Below are 18,089 nucleotides of genomic sequence, written 5' to 3' on the forward strand. Positions count from 1 at the left end.
ACTCAATGAACTTTCAAGGTCCCTTCCAGTTCTAGGAGATAGGATATATGCCCCAGGACCCCCCGAACCTCCCTGCAGCCTCTGCCCAAACACCCTGGGACCTGATCCCCAAGTGCCCCATCCCTGGGATCCCCCAAACCTCCCTGCAGCCTCTGCCCAGGCACCCCCAGACCTGATCCCCCACGTGCTCTGTCTCCAGGACCCCCTGAGCCTCCCTGCAGCCTCTGTCCAGACACCCCCGACCTGATCCTCCCATGCCCCCACATTCCCCATCAATGGAGAGTCCATGCAAACTGTGCCTGGGGACATTTGGTACCTAGCAACTAATGACCATGGATGGCCACCCTTAACAGGAGACAGAGGAGGGACCGGAGCACTGGTGAACAAAGACAGGGCGGGACACACTGCTGGCTGGGCTCTGGGCTAACCCAAGTGGACCAGAGGCTGTAACCTTCTTGGGTCCGGGCTCCCTGGGCTGGTCCAGGTGACTAATCAGCCGCCTGTCGGTCCCCACTGGCTGCATGTCCCTGCAGACGCTGGCGGAGGGGGCGCTGCCCCCCAAGATGGTACAAGTCTCCCTCGGGGTCTGTCTCAGGGGGACTCCTGGGGTGGACTCCAGCGACGCCAGGTCCCAGCTTGTCAGGCTCCTGCTGCCAAGGCCCCATGACTATGGCTGGGGTTCCCACAGCCGCTCATGCGGGCCTGGGGGCAGGATGTTCTCCGGGAGCCCTGCCCAGGAACTGCCTCTTCTCGGAGCCCATTTCCAGGGCGGTGGGGCCCGTGCACGGTGTGTTTGTTCAGCCAGGCTTGGGCCCAGCGCAGCGGCCTCTCTTTCCTCAGTGTCTGAGCTGTGGGGCTGCCCGCAAGCCGCGTGCTCAGCTGGCCCCACTCCTGGTGCTCTGTGGGTGTTTGAGCTGCAGGTGGGGCCTTCGGCCCCACAGATCTTTGCCCATACTGCTCCCAAATCCCTGAGCAAGGCTGAGGCGGCCCCCACCCCACCAGGAGAGCCAGGCCCAGGCGTGGGGGGCAACACACAGCAGACCCCTGGGCCCTGCCCTAGCGCTGTCAGAGCAAGGTTCACAGCACCTCTTAACTACTAGTGAACCGAGCCTCACAACCCACCAGGCTGAGCCAGGATCTCCAGCCCATTGCACAGATGGGGAAACTAAGGCACAGAGTGAGGGAAAGGGACCAAGCTCACTCAGAAAGCCAGTGGCAGAGCCAGGAATAGAACCCTGGTCCCCCAAATTGTAGTGTCCCCCATCCCTACCCTGTGTTCTAACCATTAGAGACCCCTCCCCTCCCAGGGCTGGGAATAGAGCCCAAGAGTCCTGGTTTCAAGTCCCCTGCCCACCCCCACCACCCAACCTCAAGAGCTGCAGATGTGTGGGGGGGATGGGACTTATCCCCTTTGAGTGCCCATTCACACCGAGCCACCCACAACCAAAGCGTCTCCTTGATGCTGGCGCAGGGCCAGCTTAGGGCACAGGACACCAAGAGACTCCCCAGGAGCGCCCTGCAAACCGGTTAACACCACAGTGCCGCCTGCCCAGAGAAGCCCCGTCAGTGCCCTGCTACCCAGCCCCAGAGGGAGCCAGTCACAGCAGGGAACAGCTGCCATTGCCTGTCTCACTTGAAGGGAGCAAGGTGCAGAGCGTGTGGGGAGAATCCCTGCTTCCCCTCACCAGCTCCTCAGCTGCAGCGTGACAACCCCAAGGCTGCGCCGTCGCGGCATGGGGCAGAGGCCGGGACATCACCCCAAGCCTTGTGGCCAAGGGACTCCCAGGAGAACTCAGGATTCCCAGCCTCCAGGCCCCTGCTCTACCCACTAGACACCATTCCCTTCCCACTCAGCCTGGCACGCTCGCTGGATGGGAAATCCTGTATAGGTAATTTGCCCCCAGTTCAGGGATGGGCTAAGGCAGGGCCCATGTGCTAGTGCCCTGTGGGCAGAGGAGGCAGTGGGGCAGAGCCAAGGATGGCAGTGGTGAGGGCCCCGTCGAGCACAGCCAGCTGTCTGCCTGTCCGTCTGCTGGGGAGGGGCTAGTTTTACTGCTCCACTCTGGAGGAGGTTCACAGCCTCCAAAGTGGGAAGAAGGCAGAAAGCCAGGGACGGGGGGTGGTGTTAGGGTTAAGGCTGGGCTTGGAGGAGGATGGGGGAGCACCACAGCCTGTCAGCCCCTTCATGAACCTGGCCAGGGCAGTAGCACTCACTGGGGAAGTCACACCAGAGCAGGGAACTGGTCCAGGGGAAAGGTTCCTGGTTAAAGCAGATCCCTGCTCCAACGAGCCTCTAGTGATCCCAGCCAGTCGCGCAGCGCCTGCCCCACGCAGACACCGACATATCCTGCCCGCCGCAGGGTGAGTGAGCAGGACCTGCACAACCCCCTGGAGAAGATCACGTAGGGCAGGAGGCACCCAGCCGCCGGCTGGGCTCTCTGCCAGGGTATATTTATCTGCCCTGCCCCCACACAGCAGGCCCAGGGCATTGCTGCCATGTGTGTCTTGTTTAGGGACAAGGGACTTGGGGTCTAGGAGGGCTCCGTGTGCCAAGCAGCCATGCCTCTGACTTGGGAATCCTCCCGCACGGGGCGACTACAGCGTGTCATGCCCTGCACCCGGAAACCTTCTGATTGCATGGGACAGACACACCCAGGGCAGTGCAGAGGCAAAGTCCAGGCACCCTAGAAGCGTGGGTAATCAGTAATGAGAACCAGCATGAAAAACAGACCCACCCCCTCCAGCCCACACCTCTCATCCCCCTTAGGGCCTAGCCTCCACCACATGGCCTCGCTGAATGCCCAAAACGTCCAGCGCTAGGACATCGAGGCACGAAGGGTCTGATTTGCAAAGATGCTCAGGGGCCTTAAGGAACCTCGCCCTTCCCTTCCAGGAGCGAGAGAGAGCACAGAAACAAACCCCACTCCTGGGGGAACTGGAAATTGATACTGACTAGAAACTGATTCTGAACACTGTGAAACTGACTCATCTACTTGGAAAAAAGTAAGCGCAGTCCTGGGGCTCAGCTGTCAGCACAAGGCAGGGAAGGGATTTGGGTTTATTTAACCCTCTGTAGGCATTATACGGCATCATCCCTCTAGCCCAGGGGTCAGCAACCTTTCAGAAGTGCAGTGTCCAGTCTTCATCTAGTCACTCTAAGTTAAGGGTTCACGAGCCAGTCACACAGTTTAATGTTTTTAGAAGGTCTCTTTCTATAAGTCTGTAATATGTTACTAAACTATTGTTGTATGTAAAGTAAATAAGGTTTTTAAAATGTTTAAGAATCTTCACTTAAATTAAAATGCAGAGCCCTCCGGACCTGTGGCCAGGACCCGGCCACATGAGCGCCACTGAAGATCAGCTCGCCTACCACCTTTCGCACAAGTGCCATAGGTTGCCTACCCCTGCTCTAGCCTCTGAGCATTGACGAACATTAACGGAGCTGGCAGGATGTTCTATTTGTGCCTAATCCTGTCCCTTACAGGGAGCTGCCCATGTGCAAAAGCACCACGACCTTGTCTATTGCCAGTTTATGTTTTGTCTGGAGGCCCAGCCTCAGCCAGGGCACAGGTAGGACAGACGAGGGGATAGAAGTCCGACTGCAGGGGCAGCTGCTTATCTGCCATCTCCTCACTTTCGAGTGCTTGACCTTGACACCTCCCGAATGTGCTTTTCACGCTGGCTTTGTGTGTGCATTTTTAGCTTGGGGGCAGGGCTGAGAATGCAGGCGGGTTAATGGCTCTGCATTGCCTGTGTAATAAAAACGAGACCAAACGGAGGCAGCAGCCATGTGCCCCCTCGCAGGAGGGCAGGTCATTGGTTTGTCTTAGTTAGCTGGTGGCTCCTTGCTGGTGCTTGTCATTCTGTGAGCTGAGTCCCCCAAACGCCTTGCCAGGGCCCCATTAGCACCAAGGGATCAAGAGATAGGCCCAGAAGAGCAGAGACTAGAAGGCAGCTCTCCGGCCTCCCAGAGCTGCCCCCATGAGCCCAGCCTCCTGCTCTCCTGCGCTAACTGACCAGCGAGCACCGCAGGGCTCTCTCGTTATGAAGTAAAGAATCATTCTGCGTTGAAGCAGCTGTGTGTGCAAGAGATCTGGGTGCAGCACGGGCTGCACTGTTAGGCTGACAGGGAGCAGAAGAGGGAGGGGGCTGTAGTATGAATCCCCCCAGGTCGAGCCCCAGCAGAGCAGCCTTAGCCTGCGTACTGGGTGCTGGTTGGGCCCTGGGAGGAGGTCTGGTGTGGCCCAGCACTGCTGACCTTCCCTAAGAAGCAGGCTGAGAGAAACAGGACAGGCCACAGCCAAGCTGGGCTCCAGGGCACAGACTAGGACAGTGTTTCTAGCCCTCCACCCAGAGAAGCACATCAGAGCCCCCCCTCTGCTCCCTGCAGCTCTCGGGTGTTCCTGCCGAGCCAGGCCCTGCTCTGCCCCCAGGGTACAGCCAGAGCCCTGAGCTCGATCCAGGCTCCAGCAGAGCCCAGCTCCCACCCTGAGCTCATGGCTGGATAGCCCTGCACACCCAGAGGAGGGCAGCTTCCAGGGGCACATACCCTGTGAGCAGCTCAGATACGGCTGGATTCCCAGTCCCCAGGGTGAGCAGCTTCCCCTTCCCACAAAGGGCCAGACACCAGCGTGAATGAAACGCCCCCTCTTTATTAAATGGCTCTACTGCTCCCAGCGAGGGGCGCGAGCTCGGCTAGTCAGCACATGCCCAAACAGCTCCGCGCCCACACCCCCCCCGCTGGTGTCACAACGGAACAGGAGGGGAGGGCAGCTTGCCATGCACACAGGCAACAGACAGACACAAGCACAGCACGTGGCAAGGTTCTCCGGCTGCTCCAGGCCTCACCTCCAGGAGTCGCAGCCCGGAGCAGCTGCCAGTCACCCCTTCAGAAAGGCCCAGTCTTCCCCGGGGCTCAGAGCTCTCAGGTGGGGGCTCCAGCTCAGGCTTGGAGACCCTGTGCTAAGAACAGGAGCTCCGGGCTGAGTGCATCCCCCAAGGAGCCTTGGCAGGGGAGGACAAGCTCTGCCTAGCCCGTTTGTACACGGCACAGCCATTAATGCAGAGGTGCGACCCAGGAACGACATTTCCCAGCATGTAGCCCCAGCCACACTGGCCTGAGACAGAACTAACTGCCCACTGGGCCCTGCCCTCTCGCAGGGCTGCACCTCTGCAGGGGGCAGCAGCCCAGCAGGCTGCGCTCTGGCCACGACTGGTTTCTGCTGTGAAGGGAGCCTGAGGTCTGCCTGTTCCAGGCGCCAGGGCAGAGGGGCTGGCCTGGCGCTGGTTTGCTGGAGACTTGCCCTGTTTCAAAGGCCACTGAAGTGCTTTGTCCCTCATCAAACCTGTAAAGCACCAATAGGCTGGGCTAGAGAAGCTCAGGGCTTGCCCCACGGAAAGGCGGGGACCCAAGCCCCTTGAGGAGAACCAGGTGGCGGTATTAAAAGACCCCACCCCCACCCCCCGGAATAGTCAGTGCTCTGCCCGACAGGAAGGATTCCAGAGCAGCCCGGGCTGCAGGGGAGCTTGTCAGCCAAGAGACCCACCCCCATCACACAGCAAGCCAGTGGCAGAGCTAGGGAGACACCCCAGGAGTCCTGCCCCGCAGCCGTTCAGTGCAGAGCACAGTGGGGCTGACCCTTAGCTTGGGCTCAGCGCTGTGGGAGCAGGGGGCCCCGGCCTGAGGCCCACAGAAGCAGGGCTGGGGGCGATGCAGGGAGAAGGGGGGAGAGTTACACTGGCCTCTGGGAGCTGCCGCTGTCACTCAATAACCTTGATTGGCCCGAGCTGCCCCCGCCCCTGTGCTAATGATTTACAAGGAGGGAGGCACAGCCTGGCCACAGCTCCCCAGCAAGGGGTCCAGTCCCAGGCTAGGGGCCCAGGCCAGACTTCCCCTTGGGCTGGGCTTCCCCAGAGCAGCGGGTGGGGTGGGGGGAACAAAGCTACTTGAGTCATCTGATTCTTTCCTTTGACTTGCACCATTAGTGTTGACCGAGGGGGCCCCTGTCCCCCCTGCTCTGCCGTCCAAGGGGAGGTTGCTGGGGGTGGCGTGGTTAGTTCCCAGAGGGCCAGGGCCAGTATGAGAAGCAGCCCGCTGGCCAGCAGGCCCAGCAGAGGCCCTGGAGCTGGAGCTCCCCTCTAGCTGCGAGACAGCAGGACTTCGGCACCCGGGAGGCTCACTCTGCTGCTGCCCAGGCTGTCTGTGCTCTGAGGCTAGAGGGGTTGAGGCGCTCGGACCCATGGACAATAGCAGTAAGTGGGGTCACTTGGGGGGAGCACTGTGCCAGGAGCAGTGGCACCCCCCGCACCATGGACAGGACAGGTCGGAGCCAGAACACATGGAGCTGCCTGGGCTTTGGGGGAGGGCGCGGCCTTGTAAAGGCCCCAGCAGGGGTCGGACTCCAGCATGCGCGTCCTCAGGGGAACCCAACTCTCCACCCTCGTTACAAAAATAGATTCTGATGCGTCCCTCCCCTGGCGGGAACCCAGGCGGGCCAGGCCGGCTACAGCTCAAAGGAGGGTCTTTAGTTGGACTGTGGAAGAGGCATCGCTGGCTCTGCTCAGGGACTCCACAGTAGCCTCACCCGCTGGCAGCCGCGGAGCTCTCCCCTGCCAGCTGCGGGTCGCTGGCCTCGCGTAGGCTCTGCAGTAATCTGTGCAGCTTTTGGCCGATTCCCTCCGACACGGACAACACATATGCGGACACAGATACACGTATGTACTCACACACGCATTCACCCAACATGAGTACGAGTCAGAGTGATGTTGGCTTGACACACGTCTGTACAGAAGCTTCCACCGCAAGGCGCTGACATGGTGGTTCTGTCCCTTCAGCATGAACGCCAGCGCTAGGCACCTCTGCCCGCCCCACCTCTGCGGGACAGTGGAGGGGACCGGGACCCTAGGTCCTGCTGCCCAGGCTGCTCCAGAGTCCGGAATCCCACGAGATCCTCACCCCCAGAGCTACACCTGGAGGAAAAAGCCATGCCATTACCTAGAAACGGCTATGCCAGGTCAGGCCAGAGGCCATCCACCCCCGTGCCCTGCCTCTGACAGGCGCCAGAACCAGATGCTTCAGAGGGAATGAACAGAACAGGGCAATTATCAAATGATCCAGCCTGTCGCCCATTCCCAACTTCTGGTAATCAGAGGCCAGGGACATGCAGAGCAAGGGGTTGCATCCCTACCCATCCTGGCTAATAGCCATTGCTGGACCCATGCAGTTCTTTTCTGAACCCACTTATACTTTAGGCCTTCACAACATCCCCTGGCGAGGAGTTCCACAGGTTGTCTCTGTGTTGTATGAAGACGTACTTCCTTTTGTTTGTTTTAAACCTGCTGCCGGTTAATGTCACTGGCTGACCCCTGGCTCCAGTGTTATGGGAAGGGGTAAATAACACTTCCCAATTCACCTTCTCCACACCGGTCCCGATTTTATAGACCTCTACCAGAGACACCCTTAGTCAGCTCTTTTCCGAGCTGAAAAGCTTCCGCCTTTCTAATCTCTCCTGGGAAGGGAGTTACCGCCACTGGCCCGCCACCAGCCCCTGCCCACCCAGTTACTCCCCAGGACAGTAATGCCCTGCTCACACCGCAAGCCCCAGCCGGGCGCCTGGGCCGTACCTTGTGTATCTGAGGCGGAAGCTCATCCTCCGAGCTCTCCTCTGGAACCGGCTCCGGGTGTCGTGCCGACTGTCCGTCCTCAGCCCAGCCCCCTAGAGGCAGGCGGGAGAAGTGCGACGGGGCTCTGTGCACTGTGCCCGGATCTGTGGCATGGGCACAGAGTCAGAAAAACGCGTAGATGCAGGTGAGACAGGCTCTGGTGCCAGCTCCCAGCAGGGCACCACTCAGGGGGCTCTAAGCCAATCTGTCTAACCCTCCAAGTGAGAGGGAGGGGCTGTTACTGAGTGGGAGCCTGTGCAGCCTTCCCCAGCCGACAGCTCCTCCCCACAGCACGCAGGGTGACACAGGAACATCACAGCGGGAGCCCATGGCACTCTCCTGAACACGCACCCTGCCAGCCATGGATGAGCAGGGCTCCTGGGAGCCTCCTGTAGGCGCTATCGCACAGTGGCACCTGCACCAGCCAATCTCCTGGCATGTGGGGGGGAATCTCAAATGCTTCACTGGCGTTTAAACAATTACCCAGTGACCCGACGATGACAAACCAGTGTGTGGCCCCACAGCACGTTCCACAGGCAGCGCCCCTTGGCCTGCAGGACAGGGAATGTGTGGGGAGGCTCCCAGGCTCCATCTGGAGTGGGGGATGCTGTCTGGAGGGGAGTCCCACAGCACGAACCTGTGATGCCGCCATATCGGCGCTGGAAGCCCGTCTGCAGGGTGGCTGACTCCTCCACAGCCTGGCGCGGCGAGGAGAAGGGGTAGCTGGCAGAGCGGGGGATGATGGCGGGGGCTCCCTTCTGAGCATCCGGCTCCTCCGGGGCACTCTCCCCGCTCTCGTCACTCTCCCGCCGGTGCCACACATGCCGCTCGGGCTCTGTCTGCGTGTGCTGCTTGTGCAACTGCACACAACACAACGGGGCGGGTCAGCCAAGCAGGGAGGGCGACAGAGCTGCAGCCCCACCCCACATCCAGCCTGCAGGAGCTCCTGTGGCAGCCCCATAGTAGTTCTGGCTCCTTCCCTCTCCCCCTGCATGGCCAGCTCCCGGTGCCACTGCTCCCTCTGCCACTCCAATGCAGGATGGGAGGCGTTCTGCACCAGGCCCTCCTGCGCTCTGGGGTGGCATGCGGGGACCTGCAGAGACAGCCCTGCAGGGGAAGGATATGGGCCTGGCTGCCTTTGTGGGATCTCCCTTACCCCCTGGGTACAGCACACCCCTCTCCAGCTGCCAGGCCGCCCTGCACCCCCGTGCCGCGAGTCTGCCTCGGCAGCCAGCCCCCTCACGAGCTGCCCTCTCACCTCGTGCATGTAGAGTGCGTGCAGGCTCATCTCGGTGGAGGCGTATTCCGACAGGATCAGGCTCTGTAACTGGCCCTCCCAGGCGCTGCTCCCCGAGCTCGCTGTTCTGGCATCCGTGCTGCAGCCGGGACACAGAGAAGGGCTGGGGGAGGTGGTCTGCTGCCCAGGGGCATGGCCCAGCAGGCCCCACATCAGATCCACACAACCCTTCTTGATCCCCTGCCCAGCCCCACTGCATTGCTGGACTATGGGGTGTCCATGGTGCCACCTCGCCCACGGCCTGCACTGGGTTTAGAAAGGGCCCCCCTCTGCACCCCACACATGGGCTTTGCTCAGTGGGGTCCAGCTCCAACACAGGCACCCCCCAAAGGGCCACAGAGCCCATCACAGGGGAGCAGGAGTGCTCTAGCGCCCCCTCCTGGGGCGGAGCACTCACTTACAGAGTCAACCCTCGGGGGCAATTCCTGTTCTAGCCACCTGTGTAACCTGCTCCAGTGCATGGGAGGGCTCAGAGCAGCCCCGTTTCCCTGTCCCTGCAGGGACTCCCCCCGCATGTGGGCGAGGAACGGACCGCAGAGCGTGCCAGCAGGAGGCACTGTGAGCAGCACAGGCCCAGTGAACCAATCCCTTCGGTCTCAGGCACACGAGGGGCACCCAGCACCTCAGGAGCAGAGCCTGGGCTTTGCAAAGTCCCTGATCACGGAGTAGGTGACTTGGCACAGCTCAGCAGACTTACCCAGAAGCCGTCATGGTGCTGTGGGCCCGAGGTGGTGCCCCCTCCACGTGGGACCCAGATGTCTGGAAGCCGCTGTGAGTTTGCTGGGCAGACTGGAGTGGGGAGAAGGAGCGCAGGGCAGAGGCCACCTCAGACAGCTGGCGAGAGGCCTGCAGCTCGTGGCTCACGTACCCCAGGGCCGAGGAGCCCGCGATCACATTGGCAATCAGGCTGTGAGGCTGCAATGGGAAGTGAGGGGAGTCACAGCCCTGGACACGCAGCCACCAGACAACAGGACGGGGCCCCTCCCCAACCCAGCTCCTCAGGGGAACTCCAGATCCTATAGTGCCCCCATGCTGCAGGGCAGAACCCCAGAACACTCCACCCCCACACCCCTCAGAGGTGGTCCCTCCGGCCTGATCACATGCTGACAGCCTCGGAGACTTGCCCAGTCCTCCCTGGAAACCCAAGTCCAGTTCAGACTCAGCAAACTCACTGCACCGGCCGTCTGAGCCAGCCCCGCTGGGCTAGCAAGACCCCTGCCCTCCAGGCAGCCTTGGGACACCAGAGCCCCTTCCTCTCCTGCCCACCCGCGACCCATCGCAGCCAGGACACCTCGGATTCCGACTGCAGAGACTGGATGGAGGTGAAGAGGGCGTTGTCAGGCAGCACGGCCTGCTGGGCCAGCGCCACGCTGCTGTCACGCAGCACGCGCTCCTTGAGGAAGCCGATGAAGGCTGTGCTCTCGCGGGGCGGCTGCCACTTGGGGTTGGTGATGGCGAAGTGCATGAGGGACAGCTCAGTCTTGCCATCCTCAGCCTGCTGGTAGATTGAGGCCTCAGTCTTCCCCGCTGACATCCACTGCAAAGCACACAGGCGAGGTGAGGGGGGCCACTCCAAACCCACCCTTGGACCCCCCCAGGGCCTGCCACACACCCACCGGGGGGTCTAGGGAGCCCCAAAGGGCCAGGCTACACAAAACCCATCAATGCACAACACCAGGAACCCCCCAGCAGCTGCAGCTCGGCCTCCCGCAGATGGCCTGGGACATTGCTCACTGGAGGAGACGCGCCACAGCCCAGCACGCCCAGCTCCAGGGCCCTCCAGCGCCCGGGGTAGCATCACATGCCCCCACTCCAGGGCACAAGCCCTCACCTGGCCAGCTGGGCTCACGCACCCATTGAACGGGACACCCCACGGAGCGTGCCCGGATGTTAGATACGAGACTGCAACAACAGCCCACTAAGACTGCAGGCCTCAGCATGCAACGCGCCAGCTCGACTGGTGCAGCCTGGCCACCATGCATTCTGGGACTGGCTGTAAGAGCTCTCTCAGTAGGGGCTGCTTGGCAGAACTCCGTGGGGGACGTCACCACGCCTCGGTTCCAGCCACGGGCAGGCCCCCTCAAGTGTGGGGGGAGGGGGAAGGGACCGTGCCACAGGCGGGCCCTACCGCCGGGTGCCCGTGCTGGCGCACGTCCATCTGTGCGAAGGAGCAGGTGTCGCCCACGCCCACCACCTCCACGGTGAAGTTCCGGAAGAAGTCAATGATCTCCAGGGACTTGGGCCGCAGGCAGAAGATGAGGATCAAGGGGGTAACGATGGGGCTCAGCAGCTCCTCCAGGATGAACGCCTGGGAAGGGAGAGGGGGGCGCTCGGCAGGCAGCACTGAGAGCAGCCCAAGGGGCCACCCAGGGAACGTTCCCAGAACAGCAGCCCCATGTCAGTATCGCCCCCCTAGCACTCTGCCCCCAGCTGACCAACGATCCCCCCCGCACCCACATCCCTTGCTCTGGGGAACCATCCCACCCACGGCCCTGGGAAGGGAAGCACACGCAGGTCCCCAGTCCAGCCGCTTCGCATGCACCAGCCTCTCTCCGGGCATCGCAGCCCGACAGACAGCGGCCCTGAGGTGGCACCCGTGTGTCAGAGACCCCAGCCTGTCCCCCCGGGCACCGCGAGTGCCCCTAGCTGAGCAGAGGCGCGCAGGAGCCAGTCCAATCCTGCCCCGGGTCCAAGCTAGCCAGGGGGGCAGGGCTCACCGCTTTGTACTGGAAGAGCTGAGAAAACTCATCCCGGGTCTCGTAGCGGTGGGCGTTGGCCTGCCAGTGGTCGGGCATGTAGTGGATGTGTGCCAGGATCACCCGCAGCAGCTGCTCTGGGCAGAACACCAGGTGCTGGTCTGGGATGAAGGACCTGCAGGGGGGCAGGACAAGGATGGGACGGACGGCACTTCCCAGAGAACCTCAGCCCGAAATCTCATGCCGGGGGCAGATCATGCCTAGAGAAAGGCTGAGAGAGCTTCTCCCACAGCCCTGCCAGTGCCCCGCAGTCCTGATCTGCAGCCCCTTGCTACCTCAGCCCTGCCAATGCCCATCAGTTCTGACCTGCCCCTGCCCCAGCCCTCCCAGTGCCTCATGGTCCCAATCTGCAATCCCTTGCTACTCCAGCCCTGCCTCCCACCAGCCCTGCTGGTGTCCCTCAGTCCCAACCCACGGTCCCCTGCTACCCCAGATGTGCCCCACACTAGCTCTGCTGGTGTCCCTCAGTCCTGACCCAAAGCCCAGCTCCCTGCTACCCCAGCCTCTGCCTCCCCAGCTCTGCCGATGCCCCTCAGTCCTGATATGCAACCCCCGCCCCAAACACACACAGCACTTTGGCCCCAGGCTCTTCCTTCCCTACCCACCCCAAGATTTCTGCCAGTGCCCTTCACTCCTGGCCTGACCCACTGCTCCCCATTTCCAGTCCTGGGCCACCCTAAGCAGACTTATGTTCACTTGTGGCCCAAGGATAGACTCGCAGCCCGCCCTTGCCCCCAGGGCAGGCAGGCCGTGCCAGCCCGTCGCACCGGCAGATGGTGACGCCCACGCCTAGCAGGGTGACAGTGGTGAGGACATGCTCCACAGCCAGCACGTCCTCGTCGTAGATGGTGAGGGCGATGAGCACGGCCAGGATGGAGCCGGCGAAGAAGGCCACGTTCTTGGCCACGATGGTGAGCAGGGGGGAGATGAAGCAATTCATGTACTTGGAGGCCGGCTTGTAGCCCTTGCTGAGGCGGGAGTGCAGCTCGTGGTCCAGCTCGTTGAAGTGGCGCAGGTAGCAGCGGCCGTAGAGCGACCAGCAGCGGGCGCCCAGGCTCCCCGGCTCCCGCTTCAGGATCTCGGTGTAGCTGAAGAAGGCATAGAGGATCTGCCAGATGAGGATGAGGGGGCAGAGGATGAAGTTGGCGATGCCGATCCAGAGGATGCGGCCGCTCAGCTTGTCGGCCAGCTCCAGGCGGTTGCCGCCCCGCTTGTACTCTGCCTTGAGGCTCCACTCGTTCTCAAAGAGCGAACCAGGCCCCCAGAAGAAGATGAGCTCGAAATTGTACTTGAGGCCGCGGGTGTAGAAGATCGTGTCGCCCAGCCCGGGCAGGTGGAAGCGGATGGGCAGCAGCGACTTGTTCACCATGGCCACCATGTAGTTCTTGAAGCGCAGGATGCGGTGGTAGATGTCCAGCTCCGTCAGCTCCTTCTTGTGGATGCAGATCTGATGCTCCTTCTGGATCTGCACGATGCGAGCCTGCACCTCCTGCCAGGTGTAATAGGGTAGGTTGGACTGGCCAGGAGGAGAGGAGGCAGTGTTAGAATCTGGGGGAGACCAACAAGGGCCCACCGGGCAACGATGCAATAGAAACTACAGGTTCCAGCATGCACTGCTCCAGCGATCCACAGACTCAGGCCATGCTGCATGCTGGGAGTTCCAGTCTCCCATCTATGCTGCACCCAGCTCAGCGTGACGCTTGCTGTGTGCTGCTCTGGGGTTCCCAGTGAAAAATAAACGCAGCCCTCGGGGGCAGGGGGGGACGGGAGCGGGGAGCCTCATTCACCCCTCCTGGGCTGGCAGGAAAGAGCTAGAGAACTACACAGGTCATCGCCACACGCACCCAAAGGGGGGCGCTCTGATGTCTCTGTTACCACCGAGGCACTCGACCCACCGAGAGCTCCGAGCCCTTCCCAGCTTCCCCCTTCTCAGATGGGGAAGTGATGGGACGTGCCCAGTGCCCCGTGGGGAGGAGAACCCAGGTGTTCGATCCCAGGCCCTTGCCCTGTTCCACAGGCTTATGGTCTTGCCCTGTTCCACAGGCTTATGGTCTTGCAAAACATTAATGTAAAGGATCCTGCTGTTACTCGACTTACCCAAGTTCTCTCCGAGGGAGACCCTGGGCTGGGACTCAGGGCTCAATATCCAGCTCTGCCAGACTCCCCCATGGCCTTGGGCAATGCCTAGCTGCTCTGTGCCTCAGGTTCCCTACCTGTACATGGGGTAGAGACCCTGCCCCCCTCCCAGGGAAGGCATGAGAATAAAGTGCTTTACACCGCTGAGGCTGGGACACTGCTGTGAGCATGGTAAGAAAAGCCTAGAGGTTATAAAGCAAAGTGATTGGCAGGCAGATAAGTCAGCAGAACACAGCTGTCCTGTGACACACCCAGACACACACACTGTGCAGGGGCGAGTTTGCCCGAAAACAAGCTGTAAGGAGCTACACTGGATTATGTAACTCCCAAGGGAGGTCCGAAAGAGGGAGAGACCAGAACCCCCGAGGGCAATGGTCAGGTGAAACCCTCTCCTACAGCTTCAGCAAGACAGCCCCGAGTTGGAGGTAGAGGCACTGGGAGCTCCCTGCTCAGCCACAACAGCCCAGTCCTGCAGCCCCAGGGTTGCTCACCATGGGGATTTTGAGGGCATTGATGTAGAAGGAGTGAATCTCCCAGTAGCAACAGATGTTGTAGATAAATTTGATGAGTCGATGGATCCAGAAAACCCCCGCTATCACCAGGATGGAAATGAGAAAGCCGTTCTGCTGGATTCTGCAAGGGAGAAGAGACTCACTGCAACGCTTACCTTTCGGCATGCCCCACGGCCGAGCCTCATCCCACAAGAGCCCAAGCTATATGCACTGTCGCTTCACCCACCACCAGAATGTAGCCACATCTGGGGAGGGATGCACCAGCTGTGTAACAGCACACAGCAACACTGCCATCAAACACCAAGTACATACCCAGAGATGCAACTCCTGGGGATTACATGGCCCAGAGTACAACGGGGCTTGGCCACTCAGCCCAAGGCAAACCAGGGACTTGTAATCTTGGCAGGCTACATGCCTTGACTGACGATGAGGACAAGGGTTGTGTACTGCCTGTGGGTGAGGTCTGGCCAGTCCCACTGTCCTCCTTCCAGAAGAAGTCCTGGATCTTTAGCTCCTGTCTGGATAGCTCGCACTAACATGGCCTTTGGAGGGTGGCAGGCTGCCAGGGCTGGGGGCGGAGGTGCGGCTGCTGCCCTTACCTTGCGCTGCACACGCTGGGAGGCAGAAAGGCATCTGGCAGTGTCACCTTGACAAGCTCGCTGGTATGCTGGCTGTGATTCACCATCTTGTTGGCAAACAGGATGTCATAGTCAACGCAGCTGACGAGGAAGGTGGTGAAGGCCACGACGAAAATGAACTGCCTGTGGGAAAGGCAGCAGCCATGAGGGACATGCTCCTTCTGCCCTCAACTCCTAACATACCACAGCCAGGAGTGGCTACTGGGTCACACCCCACAGCCTGTGGCATGACAGGGGCAGATTCTGAGGAGAGGGAGACAAATTCCTGGGGATGGAGATGGCCAAAAAAGAAGAGAGGGAGACAGGCCCTGATTGAAAGTGGAGTGGCTCTGACCGCATCCCACCTCACCCCCTGAAACCGAACTCTCAGCCATGGCTGTGCAGGGATAGCAGAAACACTGGGGCCCAAGGCCCTTCACTGCAACGGCAGTGAGAGCATGGGGAGAACCTGCCCCCTCCCTGGCCTCCCCATCCCCAGAGCAGGGGCACTCAAGACATACATGAGCTCAAAGATCTCGCCAATCAGCATGCAGGTGAAGCCGTTCTTCTGATGCAGGTTATAGACGTGGGAGCTGCAGTCAAGGAGAACAGCCTGGCAACCTCTCCTTTCCAGCCACCAGCTGAGCCCCCGTTCCACCAGCTGACAGAAAACCCCTCCCATGCCAAGCCACCCCCTAGCCACCAGTCAGGACGGATGGCCGCAAGGCAAATGCACTCTCTGCTTAACTACAAAATGCTCTTGGGGTCTGGCCTCCATGCCAGGTAACACTAGCCTGTCACAGAAACCCAACCCTCCCACCACACCCCAGCACGGGACTGTGAACACTCCATTCACAGACCCCCCTGAGCCCTTTCCAAAGTCTGCAAGGGCAGGACCTGGCCAGCACAGAGGGAGGTAAAGACATATCCAGAGCCTAGCAATCAGAGCGACAGAGAACGGGCAGGAGGCCATCATCAAAGGGCTGGAGGGACCCATTTCTATCCCCCTACAGCCCCCTCTCCCAAGGGAAGGGGTGGAAACACCACTCCATGGGGCAGGGAGCAATTCAGCCCCAGATGAGATGGGACCTGCGCTAAACGCACAGACTGTGTCAAGCTGATGCTGGGCTGGAGCAGCCGCCTCCTGTCCCCCTGCATGCAGCAAGGATATGCGAGAGAAGAAGAGGTCCAGGTTCTCTATGTGATGCCAGGGAGCTGCAGGAAAGAGAGGAGGCAAAGGGGGTGAGTGGGGCTCGCTACGCAGCGGTTTGCCCAGCAGCGGGGGGGCAGTTGGTTGCTGCTGGTTAGTTACCCTTGTGACACATCCCAGAGCACACAGCGGCTGGGTCCCCCCAGACCCCACAGGGCTGTTCCTGGGTTTACACAGTGCACGGAACAGGAGTCACTGCTCCACATCAGACCTGGTGTCTGGCCTGGAGCAGTGGCCAATGCACAGAGGCACAGAGAGGGACCCCACCGCCAAGGGAGGGAAGGACTCGGGAGAAGGGGAATCTCCCCACCCTGACGAGCCGCCCCCGGGCCCCGCTCACATTTGCTGCCCTCGGGGACGTGCACCAGCAGATCCTCCTCCCCCGGGGGCGAGTCGCTGTAGGAGGCCTCCAGGCGCTGGTACTGCGTGTCGAAGTGCATCATGGCGCCGGTCTGGGCCACATGGAGCGCGGGGCGCTGCGGGGAGAGATAGGTCAGCGTGAGGGAGCCGGACAGGGCTGCATGGAGCACAGGGCACTGCAGAGAGAGGTGGGTCAGTGTGGGGCAACTGAACCGGACCGGGCTGCATGGAGCGCAGGGCGCTGCAGAGAGAGGTGGGTCAGTGCGGGGCGACTGGACTGGGCTGCATGGAGCCAGGGCCGGCTTTAGGAAGTGCGGGGCCCAATTCGAACATTTTCCGAGGGGCCCTGGCAGGGATGACTAAAAAAAAATGGTGGAAAAAAAAGCCTTTCATTTCTTTCATGTATTATTTACTTTCCATAACTATATAAATAATACAATTATATATTATGTACATTGCATCATATATGCTGTTGATTGCTTATTAGTGACCGCCATTTCACATGTGTGGGTCCCTGCCACTCCCTGCGGGTGTGCACATGTGTGTGTCCCAGCTGCTCCCTGCCCCCCTCATTGAAGCAGGTGTGCAGGGTTACTGCCCTGGGAACTGCAGGGCACAAGCAGACATGGGGCTGGCTGGAGGCAGGGCAGGGGCTGACTGGAGGTAGGGTCTAGCTGCAGGCAGGGCAAGAGGTGCAGGGCTGGCTGGAGACAGGGGGTGTGTGGGGTGGGCTGGCTTCAGGCAGGGCCGCGGGGGGATGCAGCAGGGGTTGGCAGGGCTGGAGACAGAGGAGTGCGGAACTGGCTGGCTTCAGGCAGGGGGGTGCAGCAGGGACTGGCTGGAGACAGGGCAGGGGTGTGGGGCTGGGTGTGGGCAGGGCGGGCAGAGTGTGCAGGGCTGGTGCGGGCAGCAGTGTGTGGGGGCTGGCTGGCTTTGGGTAGGGCACAGGGGTGTGTGGCAGGGGTTGGCTGGAGACAAGGCAGGGGGTTTGACAGGGACTGGCTGTGGGCACGGGGTGCAGAGCTGGCTGCAGGCAGGGGGAGCGGGGCTGGTGCGGGCAGGGCAGGGGGTGCAGCAGAGGCAGCTGGAGCCCCAGCCCTTTAAATAGCCCCCAAGCCCCCCGCTATCCCAGGGCTCTGGCCGCTATTTAAAGGGCCTCGAGCTCCAGCATGGAGCGTGGGGCTGTGGGAATCGGCTGAATCAGCCTAAAGCCGGCCCTGCACGAGCGCGGGGCGCTGCAGAGAGAGGTGGGTCAGCGCGGGGGGACCGGACCGGGTGGAGCGCGGGGCGCTGCGGGGGGGCCGGACCGGACGGCTCGGGCCCCGCCGACCCAACAGCCCTTCGGGGCCGGGAGCCCCCGCCCGGGCCGAGCCCCGCCGGACTCCTGGGTTCTGGCGCACGGAGCCCCCCTCACCTGCCCGGTCTCCCCGGTAACCGGCCGCAGCCGCCCCCTCCCAGCGCCAGGCCGCGCCGCCGCCTCCTGTGTCACTGCCTCTGAACTGGCGGCTCCGGCGGCCAACCGGGGCCTGCGGGCGGCGC

The 18,089-nt window shown here is 61.4% G+C and overlaps 1 protein-coding gene across 2 annotated transcripts; it reads right to left on the reverse strand.

Annotated features, from left to right (window-relative positions):
- Positions 1-4,632: 4,632 nt before the first annotated feature.
- Positions 4,633-18,053, reverse strand: ATG9A (autophagy related 9A). 2 transcript variants are annotated; one of them, XM_050916842.1, is made up of 15 exons: positions 17,965-18,053; positions 16,531-16,666; positions 16,152-16,195; positions 15,502-15,566; positions 14,963-15,124; positions 14,343-14,484; positions 12,483-13,231; positions 11,677-11,830; positions 11,088-11,267; positions 10,251-10,496; positions 9,657-9,874; positions 8,921-9,038; positions 8,300-8,522; positions 7,624-7,715; positions 4,633-6,969 (listed from the first exon to the last, which is right to left on the reverse strand). In XM_050916842.1, the coding sequence occupies exons 2-15, from the start codon at positions 16,631-16,633 to the stop codon at positions 6,964-6,966; spliced, it is 2,502 nt and encodes an 833-aa protein (XP_050772799.1). In that variant the 5' UTR covers positions 16,634-16,666; positions 17,965-18,053; the 3' UTR covers positions 4,633-6,963. The 2 variants fall into 2 exon arrangements, with proteins under 2 accessions (XP_050772799.1, XP_050772798.1); XM_050916841.1 differs by having other exon boundaries at positions 7,624-7,766.
- Between the last annotated feature and the right edge of the window lie 36 nt (positions 18,054-18,089).

The sequence above is a fragment of the Gopherus flavomarginatus genome, chromosome 10, assembly GCF_025201925.1.
Source record: "Gopherus flavomarginatus isolate rGopFla2 chromosome 10, rGopFla2.mat.asm, whole genome shotgun sequence".
NCBI lineage: Eukaryota > Metazoa > Chordata > Testudines > Testudinidae > Gopherus > Gopherus flavomarginatus.

Bases quoted from the DNA above. Each gene is read 5' to 3' on its own strand.
- ATG9A (XM_050916841.1), bottom strand. From the start codon at position 16,633: ATGATGCACTTCGACACGCAGTACCAGCGCCTGGAGGCCTCCTACAGC. The intron at 11,268-11,676 runs GTGAGCCCTGCC...CTCCCTTCCCAG, and splicing joins AGCTCTTCCAGTACAAAGCG to GCGTTCATCCTGGAGGAGCT. The intron at 8,523-8,920 runs GTGAGAGGGCAG...TGTTGTGTGCAG, and splicing joins ACGCACTCTACATGCACGAG to TTGCACAAGCAGCACACGCA.